At 37.8% G+C, this 15,030-nt stretch overlaps 1 protein-coding gene across 1 annotated transcript in view; it reads right to left on the bottom strand.

Moving 5' to 3' along the window:
- The window catches only part of CCNYL1 (cyclin Y like 1), a 36,919-nt gene that overhangs the window by 9,258 nt on the left and 12,631 nt on the right, over positions 1-15,030 (bottom strand). The window contains exons 3-7 of the mRNA XM_015540964.2: positions 13,868-13,902; positions 8,279-8,379; positions 5,159-5,194; positions 2,647-2,698; positions 1,678-1,797 (exon numbers count right to left, since the gene is read on the bottom strand). Coding sequence (XP_015396450.2) covers positions 1,678-1,797; positions 2,647-2,698; positions 5,159-5,194; positions 8,279-8,379; positions 13,868-13,902 — 344 coding nt within the window. The remainder of the gene's footprint in view (positions 1-1,677; positions 1,798-2,646; positions 2,699-5,158; positions 5,195-8,278; positions 8,380-13,867; positions 13,903-15,030) is intronic.

The following is a 15,030-nucleotide window of genomic DNA, read 5'->3' as shown; positions in this document are numbered from 1 at the left end:
CCAGTGGACACTTGCTGTTCCCTGAACACGCAAGATGTGTTCCCATCTCAGAGTCTTGCTCATCATCTTCCCCAGTTTAGTTTGGTCATGGTTCAAGCGCTACTTCTTTAAAGAGGCTGTTCCGATCAGTCTAATATGGCAACCCCTCCAATCACTGTACCCTGCTTTCTCTTGGTATTTACCACTGCCTGAAATGTTTAGGTTAACACTCACTTGAAAAAAACACACACTTCTCTCTTCCTCACTGGAATATAAGCCATATAAAAGGCAAGACCTTTATTCAACCTGTTGTCTCCTCTACCTCCAACACTGGGAATAGTGATGAGGTATCCAGTGGGTATGGAATGAGCAACTGATCGGCAGCATTTGGCATCTGGACCACGCTCTCCTTGAACTGAACCTCTCATCTTGGCATCTCTGTTATTATTCTCTCCTGGTCCTACCACTATTATTCTCTCTCCTACCACTCTAGCCGCTCCTCTGAGGACCTGTCCCTTATATGTTGTTAGTCCTTCCAGGTCTAGCTTCTATCCACTTTTTAGTCTATACTTTTCTCTATTACTCTTAATTCCCTACCTCTAGAGCTCAGGTTTATGCTCGATTCCATCTATTCCAGTGATGACCAGACAAGATCACTCTGCTGTCTCACGGTAATGTCACACTTAACCTAACACAGAATTCCCTTTCTTCCATTCCAGATATTCTCCTTCCTGCATCACCTGGCTCTTCAGATGCAAGTACCACTGCTGCCCCTCTCCAGCATGGGCTAAGCACTCCAAATGGTTTATAGTTCAATGAAAAGGCCCGTCTGATTGAGTGCCCACAGAGGGGTCTCTCTTCAAAAGCATAAGCCTCCTCTCCTGAATTCTAACTGGATAGGAAGGGAGTGCAGGCATTGACCTAAGTATTCTTTCCCTACAGACCATGCGGGTAAGCCTCCACTATAGGTCTGCTGTAGGGAGGAGTAAAAATAATCCCAACCACCTCCCACTTAAATAGAGTTTATTTTTCAAATGATAAAATCTTATCACAGGAATTTGTATGAAGAACACAAAGGTCCCTTACACAGCTGTAGCTTAGCAGGCTGACTAACAAAGCCTTTCTGAGTCCTTCTGGCACTATAACCCTGGGCAACTTCACAGGCAGGCACGAGAGGACACCAGGGATGGATTAACACCCATCGTCCAAGGAACAGAGAACTGAAGGCAATAGTTCTCAATCAGGACCCACGTCAGAACTGTCTGGGGAATACTGAAATAATCTGGGACTCAGCTGAGACCTACATTAAATGAGTGCCTGCCTGTGGACCAGATGGTTTTGTGACTGCCCCCATCCTACCCACACCCACCAGCACATCCTCTGTGTGTGAACATGTGTGTGCTGTGTGTGCATCTGTGTCCTGAGGTATGGAGGGAGAAACCAGAAGTCGCTCCTGCTGCCTTTAATAGCAATTGTTTTGTGATGAGAAAAGCAATGGCAACATTTTAAAGAATAATGATTATTCTCAAACTCAAATTATGTTAAACTCGAATGTGTGTATGTGACTTTCCATAGGTTTCTCCTAATAAATTTCTGATGATCATTTCAGGAACCTACTTTTATGTGAAAACCAGGACCATACCCTGTGCACAAGATAGAAATTTCTAAAGATGCTTTAGGAAAGAAGAAATATCTTACCAAAGTTACTATTGCACATTCGGCTGTTAGCTGTGCAGCACTGAAAAGAGTACGAACAAATCTGTAAATAAATTTGTGTTCAGGATCATGCTTAAAGTACTCCTCTGGAACTTTTTCTCGCTGAAAGAAGAAGAAAATGCAGTGTAAATATCTGTCAAAGAAAAATACCTAAGTGCCCGTAATATAGCAGTCTTTACTTGTGCCCACGTGCCCCTTAGAGTAATTTTGATTGCGTGACATGTCTTTTAGTCTTTTGAATATAAACAATGGGATCTTAAAATACCACAGTGATTCAATACTCACCACCATTCATTAAAGAAAAATACAGGCACGACCTCAGAAAATCTGTTATGTGTTCCTTCCTACTTCCCCCCCACAGAAATCTAACCAAATGCAAACTATTTTTAGGCTCAAGAGTCTGGTTGTTCAGACAAGTCATACTTCTCTGCAGCCAACTTTGAAACACCATTTTCAGTTTCCTGTAACCACAAGGCACTAAGTGTGTGCTGACCTATGCAACAGTCACCAGCCACCTGTGGCCGTAGAGCACCTGAGAAAGTGACTTTTAAAACTGTTATTTTAAGTGATTTAAAATTTAAATAGTCTTCTAATTTTCTTCACAGAGATCATAACATATTCATTAGGTTCATTTATAAATATATACAGTCTGATGTTACTGAAGATTAGCTTTTAAAAAGGTCTATTTTCTGTTATTTGGGTACGTTTACTCACTTTGGCTCACTAATTAGACAAAGCAGCAAATCCGTTCTTACTCTTTCATATCCCTTCTACAACATTCCTTTTGTAAAATGATGACACAACATGGGGTAGGGAAGAAGACTAAAGATGAGTCTGACTTCAAGCTGGAGCGAGTAATTTTCTTTTAGCAATTAATACCAAATCAAATCAGCATGAAATAAACACAACTGCATGAGAGAAAAATACAACTTCAATAAAACTGACACTTACTGTGAGTGGATGTGATCTCTCATCAAAAATATCCAAGGATCTATTTGCATCTCTATAAAATAAGAATGCATTTAAAAAATTAATTCAGGAATTAATATCTTAGTAATATATCTGCTGGGAGTAGAGAGGGGAGTGGAAGAAGCTTAACCTTCAACAAAGCAAACAGTTTTATAAACTCTTTTGTATTCTGGCCTTAAGAGGGTTTCCTGACCTCTTTTTACTCAACACATCAAGTTCTGTGAAATCTTTCCTACAATGACCAGCCCAAGCCAGAGTTGCCTTTAGCACCGACTTTCCCTAGCCGGCAACGCTACTGAAGCCAATATATTTTCACTTCTCTAACCACACACTGGAACACAGAAAAACATTTCATAAAGCCATAGTGGTGGACAATAAAGTCTTCAGAATTTTAATAAATGTGAATATGAAATTCATGTTTTTCCCTGTTTTTTCCCTCTCTGTAGTTCTCTATATTACACATTCTTATCACGTATTTCTTCTTGTCTCTCTTAAATAGTTTGAGTTAAAAATGTAATCTTCTTCTTAATTTTCAAAGTCTTTTTGTTTAAAAGTTCACCACACTAATACATTGCGCTGATTTAAACAGTGGTTCTCCAAGTGTGGTCTACAGGTCTCTAGGGTTCCCCTTTTCAGAGACCCAGGAAGTCAGAACCGAGGGAAATATTAAAGACATTACTCGCTCATACACTTTTGACATCTGCAGTGATTGTCTAAAAAAATAAAAGGGAGTAAAACTGCTGGGTTCTGAGCATGAATCAAGGCAGTGGTACCCAACTGTACCTAGTCATTCTAGTCTTCACTGCCACTTGCAGTTGGAAAAAAATTCTGCTGTACTTAAGAACATCTTTGGTAAAGCAGGAAAATTTAACAGTTATTAAGCCTTGACCCTTCTAATATTCTGAATAAGCAGAAAGTATATATGAAACACTTCTGCATACTCGAAGATAGTTAAAGAAAAGCACTTGCGACTTAGTTGTGAGCCGAACAAGCCGCTTTTTTCATAGAGCACCATCTTTATTTGAAAGTGCAACTGATAGTCATTCTCTTAAAAATGAACAAAATGGGGGCGCCTGGGTGGCTCAGTTGGTTAAGCGTCCGACTTCGGCTCAGGTCATGATCTCACGGTCCGTGAGTTTGAGCCCCGCGTCGCGCTCTGTGCTGACAGCTCAGAGCCTGGAGCCTGTTTCGGATTCTGTGTCTCCCTCTCTCTCTGACCCTCCCCCGTTCATGCTCTGTCTCTCTCTGTCTCAAAAATAAATAAACATTAAAAAAAAATTTTTTTTAAAAATGAACAAAATGAGGGGCGCCTGGCTGACTCAGTCGGTATAGCACGTGACTCTTGATCGCAGGGTCGTGAACTCAAGTCTCATGTTGGGCATAGAGTTTACTTTAAAATAAAAATTTTAAAATTTTTTTTAAATTAAAGTGAGCCTGAAACTTCAAGGAAGTAACTAAAGTATTTGTTGCCAATGATAAAATTCAGGCTATCAAGCTAAAAAAATCAGGATTTTGGAAAACTTGTACCTTTCAATGGGAGCTTCAGCTACTGTGAGCTTGACAGCTTCTCAATACCTAAAACACTTTTCTGGTAAGACTGGTGGTGATACTAACAAAAGTGAGATTTTGATACTGTATAAAGAAATGTGAACTAGTACTTTCCAACTGATCAGTGCATAATATTATAAAGTCACATACACGTAAAAGATCCATCAGTGTGCAAGATAGATAGATCAATGTACTAACAGAGTACAAGTTCATGGACGGGATTTAAAATTCTGTTACAATTTAAGAAACTAGCCCTTGTGGACTTTTGGTGCAGCATCATAGAATATCCACGGTTATCTGAAGGCTTTAAAAGCACACCTTTTTCCAACTATGTATCTGAAAGAGGCCAGCTCTTCTTCATAGTGTTTCTTCAAAACAAATCACTGAAGACAGGGTATGAGAATGAGCTGTCTTCTATTAAGGCAGATATTAAAGAGATTTGCAAAACTGTAAATCAATGACATACTTTTCACTCTTGTTGTGGATAATAGCTACTTTTTAATAAAAGATATGATTTCTGTTAACACTGGGCTTCCCAATCGGGGATGATTTTGTTCGCCAGGGGACATTTGGCCAGGTCTGGAGACACAATGTGGAGGGAGGGAGAGGGTGCTACTGGCATCTAGTGAGCTGAGGCCAGGGATACTGCTAAACATCCTATAATATGCAGGCCAATCCCCCCAAACAAAGAATTATCTAGCTCAAAATTCCAATAGTGCCATAAAAACCATGTTTTAACATACAGTGGACTTAATTTTTTAATTCTCAAATTTAATTTCTAATACAGTAAATATAACCCACAGGAACAAATACTCTTTGGGTCTCAATATTGTAATAAAAGCACTCTATAAGTTTACTCTAATGATATCTATAGTTGTTACCTAACACTAAACTTGGTATCTAGTAAATTAACTGGAATAACAAGACAGGTTTGAAAAGAGCTCACCTGTTCTTTATGTGGTAGTATATTGCTAAGGTCACACTGTGGAGGGAAAAAGAAAACTGTAACAATTGATTTTACCATGTTAGGCATGAAGACATTTTCTTAAGAGGGGTTGGGAGGGAGAGAGGATCTTCCCAGAGGCCTAGTGGCCCGAAATCCTCTAATTCAGAGCAGTTTATATGGGCACTTTCCCCCCTTGTTTTAGTTCATTGGCTTTGGCAAAAATAGGAGGACCAAACTGCTAGGTAATATGCTGTTAGAAGACAAGTTTTGGCTGATAATTACAAATTATAAATTTATTACATATTTTCCCTGTCATTTGTCCTTCTACCCACAGAATCTTTCCTCCTGTACAAGTTTTATCGTTTGTACACATGCTTAAATTTAAGCCATAAGGTAGTTTTTGTATTTAAAAAAAAAAAAAAAAAGGTTAGACCCTGCATTTCAGTTGATTTAGTTCACTATCCACCAACCCACCCATTTTCTATTATTTCCCTAAGAGTAAATGAAAGTGTTCTGTACCAAATAAAATCATTTAAAAGCACTTTTGCATAATTAGAAAATTTAATGGTAAGTATAAGTACCCACAAAATCGATGATAGGTCTAGCTATCCTGAAATAAGCGGTATTAACAATGCAGCATCATACTACACAGTATAGTATTTAATGACAGGTATTTCCAAATTAGTTTGAATAAAATATTAACGAACAGATAGATTGAAGTCTCTCAGACACTCTTTAAATCACTAGTCCTAAGTTATTCAGATGTTTTGTATTAGGCAACAAAGGGGTTCTCCTGGTTAAGTTATATGCTTCCCTTTACCCTCAAAGTATCTAAAATGAAGCTCAAAACAATTGAGGGAAGGCAAATCTGAATTTTAACTAGGTCTGTTGGGTGAGCACTTGTAAAAAGGCCTATAACGTTATTAGCATCAAAGATGGATACTTCTATAGTGCTTCAAACAGTTTCAACTTCAATTTGATTTTAAGATCACAGAATTCAAAGTTCTATGATGAAAAGGACCACTAAACCTTACGTAGCATTTAATGAAACAACCCATTTTACCAATAAGGAACCAAGGCTTAAAACTGACTTGCCCAAAGCCCCACAGATGGTCAGAAGCAGTTCTCATTCTCCTACACTCTAACCAGGCAGTGGTTCCCCAAGCTTGCTGCACACTAGGATCACCTGAGGAGCTTTAAAAACTGCCTGGCTTCCACCTCAAGATGTTCTGATTTAATTGGCATTGGGTAGGACTTGGGCACCAGAAGGGTGTTTAAAAGTCCCTAGGTGATTGCAATGTGCAACAAAATCTGGGAATGAATGAATCATCCAGAATGCTTTTGTCCATATAATTATGCCCCCATCTTTCCTCAGCCTATCAAAAGGGTTGTGAGAGTGTGGTGGGGGAGGGGAAAATGCATGTATTTGGAAACACAGATCTTGAAAAAAGTTGTGTGATTCTAATAGCCCCCCTCCCCACTGAGAACAATGCCCTACCCCAATGTAAACATTTTTCAAAATCATTCCTAAAAGCCACTTTGCCCTATTAATTTTCTCAGTAAACCTTTATTTCACCAATAATGAATGCACTGAATTAATATTTTTTAAACTTAGAGCAAATTAAACTTAATGTACTTCCACAAATTAGACTAAGTTGGGAGAAACAAGCATGAAACCTACTTGTCTGAGCAAGATTAATCTTTAAAACCACTTTTGAATTATATACTAAAACATTAGAATCTTTTGAACTCAAAAGCTGGGGACTCTAGCCAAAGTAAAGTGTTCTTTTACACATGGGTTTAGTGTCTTGGCTGAATAAAAACATTCAGTGATCACTTGTTAGGTGCAAAAACTCAGGATTTTAGACTTTTGGGGCTCAGGTTTTGCTGAAACACAATTTAATCTTAACTACTGTTATTTATAAGGGAGAGAAGAAAGTTACATTTTTGTGATTGTGAACCTGCTGTCTGTAATTAAGTAGAAGTTACTAATAATTTAAGTAGCTGAAAAAGCTTGGTATGTTAGAAAAAAAATAAGTTAAAAGCTAACTGTTTTGAAGACTGAAAAATAAAAGTAAAGATGAGAATACTAATATTTTGAAGTAGTGTTTCCATACTGTGTTCTGGAAAATCCACACTCCTGTCTCAAAGAGACATTAATAAATGTTCCTTGGCCAATCTCAAAGAAGTCAAGAAGCACTGCATCCTGTTTTATTTTTTCCTCTTAAATAAGCTTGGAAGGTTCATCTTTAGGGTGTTCCGAAAGTGCAACTCCAACTGTGGATTATGAAGTGCTCTCAGAAATTAAGGAATACTTGTCATCATCACAATGCTGTTCATGTTTGCTGAACTATAAACCTGACCAGCTATGTTTCCAAAACCATCTCTGTTCTCTGCTGTACTTTTTTAATATATGGACTGATATAGTGGGGCCTGGAGATATATTTCTGTATCCATACACACATATAAAATTAAAATTAGGTATATCTATTAAGTTAAAATTTCCAGTTGAGCAAATCTCATCCATAAAGCTTGAAGAATTTGTTCCTTAAGATAGGCTCGATATTTATTTTCCCCCTCTCTGAGAGATAGGAAGGAGAAGTTAATTTTCACACAGAAAAAGGGCAGGGTAAAAAAGCGCACAATAGGGAAAATCTGACAAAAATTCATTTACGTTTAAATGTAGATACACTCTGGTGCCAGTAGGGGACAAACTGTTCCTTCTTTCAAGAGTAGCTTCCAAAGTAATACACGTTGTTTTAGACTTATGACTCATAAAGAAATACTTTTTCCTAGAAATACCCAATAAAAAGCACCTCTCCCTCTCCTCATCATGTTCAACAATGTCTTCACAACAGAAATGCACCAAGTAAGAGGTGCACTCTCTCTGGGATTTCTTATTTGCTAACTGGCTTTCCCTTCCACCAGGTACTCTAAGATTAAAATGGAAATTGAATACTCAGATTTAGGTCCTTGCAAGCAATATAAAAGTGATACCAGTTTCTTAACCTGATCACTGAAAAGGACAATCAAGTGACTGAAATGACCAAGTATGGCTAGGATGCTGTTTGAGCATAAGGGGGTCTGTCACTCAGCCCTTGGCAACCTAGTTGTACTCACCATTTTATTGTGGTTCTAAGATTAGGCTGGCTGACTGTGCTGTCATCTAGAAATATTGTTGAGCATGAGCTATACTTTTTAGTAAGCTGCCCTGGAGATACCTGAAGGGGAAGGGAAATAGAAGAAAATGTCACAGTAAGTTAAACCTATAAAAGTGTGTTTTTTCCTCGGTTAAAATGTCAAACGATAAAGCATTACGTTTTTTCTTATACTTCATGAACTGCTTGAGTGTGCTATCATGTGCAGTGCTATGGGAAACCCAGTGGATACTCTAACTTCCCACATGAGGTTTAACGAATGGGTTATGAACTACTGCCCTTGATAAATTGCCTATTATCAAACCTGATAAGCACCTGTTATAAATTCCCTTTATAACAAGGTAAAAAGTTTAGAATAAGACTTCAGTGTTTTTTTTTTCTTAAGCAATGAAAAGCAGCTGAGACTTCCATTTCTACTATTCATTTACTACAATAAAATGTAATGCCTTGTAGAATATTGATGCAAAAACATTTTATCGCAGTGAATGAAAGCCAACAACAAATGTGTCAGTTCAGGAGACAGTGTGATGAAACAAACGTCCTGGAGTCAGAGGCTGTTTGTACCAGGGCTGCTCTATCACTAATAAGCGAAGGGGCCATAGGTCCCTCTGGGCCTCAGTTTCCTTATTTGGAGGGTAAGAGTATTGCTTTAAGATTCCCTCACATTCAAAAACAGATAAAACAGCTTACGACAACTTAACTTTGACTTCATGTTTGAATAAGATTGCCATCGCATTACTCAGGTGAGAACCTCAGAATACTTTCCATTCATTTAAAATTTTTATTAATTCTATTCTATTCTATACGTGCCTGCCTCACTCATGCTGCTCTCCTTGCCTACAATGTCTTTTTCTTCCTCCATGTCTCAGCAAGCTTGATCTCACCTACCTCCAAGGAAGGATACCTTTGCCAGTAGCCACACCACAAAATTTCTCTTTCTGTACATTCACACAGCTCATCTGCCACTTGTTACATGCTATCAATTGCTTACAGGGTGTCCCCCTCCTTAGAAAGTAAGCTTCTCTAGGAAAAGGAGGACTCTTACTCCTCCCACCTCCAGCTGCTGAGCACAGAATCTGGGGCAAATCAGGAGTTCCATAAGTGTCTGACAAATTATTTAAAAATCAATTACACTTGGAAGGTAAATCTTACTACAGATACAAATTTATCTGCGGAATTTATCTGCAGTGGTGTCAGAAGAGGTGACAGTGAGCTTCCGGAGACCCTCTATGCAATAATAAATGATCTTTAAAACACTTTAGAAGTATCCATTTATCTGTGAAGAGCCGGGGTGTACAGCAGCAGTCAAATACTGAAACAGCCTAAACTCTGGTAGGACAAATCTCTTCCTTAAAGTAAGGCCAATAACTGAGAAGTCAAAATGGCAGCATTCAATACCACAAAATACCAACAATTTTAGTGCTTAGTTTGTGGGGTTTTAGTTTTGCTTCTGTTTTTTTACTAATTCAGATGAGCCTTCCTTCCTCCTATTAAGATAAAATAGGGTTTGCCATCCTGTCATACTCTCCCACTAGCATCCTCCTCAAATACAAGACAGATGGGGCAGAGAAAAAATCTAGTTGATACTTTTTAAATTATAGAGCATTTAAAAACTGCCAGCAGCCAATAATCAGAAATATCCACATGGCTTATAAAAACGCCACTTCACTTATTAATAAAAAATTCCAGACATTGTATTTTTGAAAAGTATCACTAACTTCTCCTTTAAGCCAGAAATGTTCAACTGTATCTAAAACTCTGTTATGTTCCTTAAGCTAGTCAGCTAATATGTAATTTACTTTCAGAATCTCAAAAAATACAGCATGAAAATGAAAATTAATTCATTTAAATACTTTCATTCTAGGAGCGCCTGGGTGGCTCAGTCCCCTAAGTGACTTCGGCTCAGGTCATGACCTCGCAAGTTTGTGGGTTCAAGCCCCGCTGCAGGCTCTGTGCTGACAGCTCGGAGCCTGGAGCCTGCTTTGGATTCTGTGTCTCCCTCTCTCTCTGTCCCTCCCCCACTCATGCTCTGTCTCTGTCTCTAAAAAATAAATGGTAAAAAAAAAATTCTAAATGGGAAGAAAGTTATGTTTTTAGGCCACTACTACTGGGTATAATATAGTGTATATTACATCATAAGAAAAGTCAATTCTGACCAAAAACCTACACTGGGGAGCTATAAAAAGAATAGGAAGAAAATGCACCCAAGTGTAGACTAGTTGGTAAAGCTTTGGGTTGGTTATACTTACTCCCACTTTCCTCCATTAAAAAATTTTTTTCTGGGGCACCTGGGTGGCTCAGTCAGTTAAGCGTCTGACTTCGGCTCAGGTCATGATCTCATGGTATATGGGTTGGAGCTCCACATCGGGCTCTGTGCTGACAGCTCAGAGCCTGGAGCCTGGTTTGGATTTTGTGTCTGCCTCTCTCTCTGCTCCTCCCCTGCTATGCTCTGTCTCTCAAAAATACTTGTTTAAATTTTTTTTTTCTATTATAAATGTATATTGGTTTGTCTCTAAAAATATTAGTGTGAAACATTAAGAAATTTTAATTACATGTGGCCTTATAGCCATATTGGGCAGGGGAGGGAGTTAGTGAATCAGGAACTTACTGTCTACTGACTAGATCTAACCAAAGAAACATTGAATACTTCCCCATCAGTCCAGGCCTACTTTTCAGTATTTAGTAATATCCAATATTCAACTAGAGAGTGGCAGAATTAAGTCTCTGAGCAAAGCCTGGATATATTAGCTGTAATTATTTATTAGCTTAAAATTAGCTGAAATTTTAAGACAATTGTCTTTTATGGTTAAAGCCTTAACTGTTGGTGGCTTACAGCCTCAATAAACTATACTGACAAACATAGGGTTATAAAATGCAAATACTAAAAAAAAACCAAAAAAACCACAAAAAACCAAAGAGCAAAAAACAGTACTGGCAGTGTAGTGTTCATAGATATTATTTCAGTGGTCACTAGAAGAGACAAAGGCAGGATTTATCTTCATTGAGCACTAACAGAATAGGTGGGCTTTTACAATCTTTACAACAAAAGGAGAGGTTATTTCTTCGACTTAAGGTTCAACGGCAAAGACTAGAAAATAATCACACCTAGAAGTCTAGAAAGTCACAACCCAAAACTTACCATCAAAGGTCAAGTACCTGTTGAAATCCTGCCCCCACCCATTGACTTTTCCATTGTGCCTACTGCTGAAGTTCACTTTCGTGTCTCCTCTTTTTCACAGGACAAGTTTTGTCTTTCTTGCAATATAACTTAAAAATTTCCAGCACTTTACGCATTAATAAAAACTACGCTTTATCTATGTTGTGCATTAATAGGGCAATATGACAAGGTGCATGGTTTGAATTCTTAACCAAAGCCTTAGTAGAAAAGTATAATACGCAAATTACAGGGATAACCAAAAATACTGTCTGATTTAATATGATTAATTGTATTAAATTAAAACAGATTCTAAGTTTGAGTTAAACATGGTAAAAGATCACGTATCTATTTCCGCTCCCCCTCCTTTCAGAGGTTATACACAACACAGGATAAACAGCAGGTGATTTTTAACGTGTGAAAGATGACCTGACTAGACAAAGGAATGGCAGGTGACATGGAAGAACACAGAAAACACAACCAGGATGCTACAGGAACAGGAACAAGAAAGCCAGTTGTCTTAAGAAGCCATGGCAGGCTCAGAATTCAGAGGCTCAGCCCCAAATCTCCACAGTGAGGCCCATCAGTTAACAAGGACTTCCAATGAGATTTGAGATAGGCAGGGACCACTACACATTTAAGAGAAGCCTCCAACAAGATACTGAAACAGGAAAAAGAAACTGATAGGAATGATAAAATTAAGAAGCAAATGAAACTTAAAAAACTCTTAAAGGCCCTCAGAAAGACAAGAAATTGCATTGGTGAAAGAATTAAAATGCGATAAATAAGAATAAGAATAATAATGCTATAAATAAAAATCACTTAAAGGTCATTTTTTGAGACCTTTATAAATTAAAAATAAGATAAAACTAAGTATTCAAGAGAAGGGTCAGAGCATAAAGTCAAGAAAATCTCTAGGAAGTAGAACAAAAAGGCAAAATGAAAACAGAAGGCGAAAAGATTAGAGATCCATGCTGCAATACTGGTCTAAGAGGCCCAACATCTGAATAACAGAAAATACCAAAACAGAATAAATAAATAAATAAATAAATTAATTAATTAATTACTTTACTAGGAGGAGGGATGGTCTACAGACTTACTGGCCCCAATAAAATGAAAAGGTCCATACCAAACCATATTATGAAATTTCAGAATCCCAGGGACAGGGTAGGTACTCAAAGGTTCCAGAGAAAGAAGGGATGAGGAAACAATGACTAAAATCAATAATGCACAATGTCGATAGATTTATGAGCAACACTGTAAATGAGAAGACAAAAGAGAAATGTCTGTAGAACTGCCAAAATTAGTTTCAACCTAGAATTCTATACTTTCTCAAACAGGAGTTTGAGACAGGCTAGATCTCTAAAAACTTCTGCCCATTCCTAGAAAAATGGACTCCAGTAAAACAAGGGCATTTAACAAGACAAAGGGAAACAAAGATTCTAGGACACAGGGGGACCCAAAACATGACAGTAGTTATGTGAGATCCCAGATGACTTCAAGGAGATATCCTAGGAAAACAGACACAGAGCTGGCCTAGCAAAAACCAGTCTACTCTACTGGAGTAGAATGACAAAAGGCTGTCTCCAAGAAAAAAAATGGAACAGATGTGTTTTAGTAAACGAAAAATATTTTTGATAGACATGTGACAAATGTTACAGCATTTGGGGGAAAAATAGCTGTTAGAAAATAGGCAAGTGAATATCGTCAGGAAATTAATTCCACACACACAAAAAACGGGGTATGTGAAAGTAGGAAGGCCCGCCAGGGAGCTACTTACAGCATTTGGCTGTGTGAGATCATGTTGGCTAGGAAAATGGGGACTGGATTACCCTGGAGAAGTGCTGAAGTGCTCAGGTTTCAGAAATGTTTAAGAAAAAGGATGAAGTGTATACAGGAGAAGGCAGAGAACTACATGGCTCAGCATTGAGTATCTGCATAGTCATAACAAAACATTGGTGCTGATTTAATAAGAACCATGATACAGGCTGAGGGAACAGAGGGAGGGAGGTAAGGCCAAGGTGAGTGAGGGAGCTAAGCTTTCACCTGGCATGACAGCAAGTGGATAGAGAGCGCTACAAATTAACTTGGTATATTTTTGTTACTTTGGTTAAAAAATAAGATTAAAAAATTAAAGCGAACAAATTGAAGGTAGAACTTTATATCACAATGTTTTTAAAATTTAAGTCAAATGTCAGGACCCTTAAAAAATGAGGACTACTAAGCCAAAGACTTTCCTGAATACATTTCATAATGAGGAAAATAGAAGAGATTTAGAAAACCTACAAAAAGAGGTTCACACTAACAATACTGGATCCATTACATTTTTTAGGAATAATGGCAGACACATTTTTAATTCAAACTGTTAATTTTTTAACTTTTCAACTGTTTACTTACATGGTTTAAATGGTTGCTCTTCCTCTTTTCTCGCACTAAGAATAAAAAAGATTAACTGATCAATTCTGATACAAATGCCATAGAAAAGTAAAAGTAGCTGCTAATTATCTGATGGATTACCAACATACAAAAGGAGATCAAATTCCATTTTTAAAATATAATTTCCAATAAAATTCATAATTTAAATCACCTAGCAAGAGGAATCCTATAGTAAAATCTAAAGACTTAGTTTTACTTTTTGACTCGACAGATATTCCCTGTTAGGTACAAATGAAAGGCTCCCCACGTACAAAAAGAAAAGGACAAAGCAAACCACACCAGGTAAAAATTTAGCTAATAAAAATGTTTATCTGTTCTATATCTGAACCACTGCACAGTAGTATTTTCTAATTCTCTCTATATAACTTACTTTAGTTACCAGGATCTGCCAGCTCTAAGAACCAGTCTCTGGCCAGGCACTGATCTGTAGATGCATCAGTATCCTGGAAGCATCCTGAAGCACTTATTGGTAATCTACTAATACACCTTACTAAAAAAAAAAATGGGTCATTACACAACTGGAAAGTAATCTACCTTAAATTTATATTTTAGTGAGTATGTTAACCTAACTGGACATATCTACAGCACACAAAATCACTTTGCTCTAAGAAAGGACAGCAGTAGAATAAAAGGGTCCAATGAGGATCTCGGGCCACACTTTGTTTCCCACACTGTCTCCTTTAATGTGGCGTGACATCAGAGGTACGCACTCCTTATGACTGAGGCGAGAGAGACATGAGATAGCTTTTCTTTAACTGTCTCCACACTGTCTGTATCAGGTGGGCAATCCATGTTTCTGGATGAATCTGAGAAATACAGCAATGCTAACCAGAAGCGATCTGCTTGCGATAGGCTAAGTACACACACTGTGAACATGCAGGTTAAAACACCCCATTATTTATTGTGCTGCATCACTTCAAATATTATGGAACCCTCACTTCTTTTATTTCTGTCATAATCAACTGAAAAACTTGGTCACGTATGGCTTTTAGTTCAAATAAATGAGGATTTAACATAACATTAAGGAAAATAAGCAGGAAAGCAGGAGTGCTAAAAAATCTCCAGTTCAGACTCTCATTCTAAATCAAGGGCACAGGCAATGTATACTAGTTTCACTTGTGGAA

This window comes from Panthera tigris, chromosome C1 (genome assembly GCF_018350195.1).
Source record: "Panthera tigris isolate Pti1 chromosome C1, P.tigris_Pti1_mat1.1, whole genome shotgun sequence".
Classification (NCBI taxonomy): Eukaryota; Metazoa; Chordata; class Mammalia; order Carnivora; family Felidae; genus Panthera; species Panthera tigris.
Note: the sequence above shows the minus strand (reverse complement) of the source record. Positions and strands in the feature narration are given on the sequence as shown.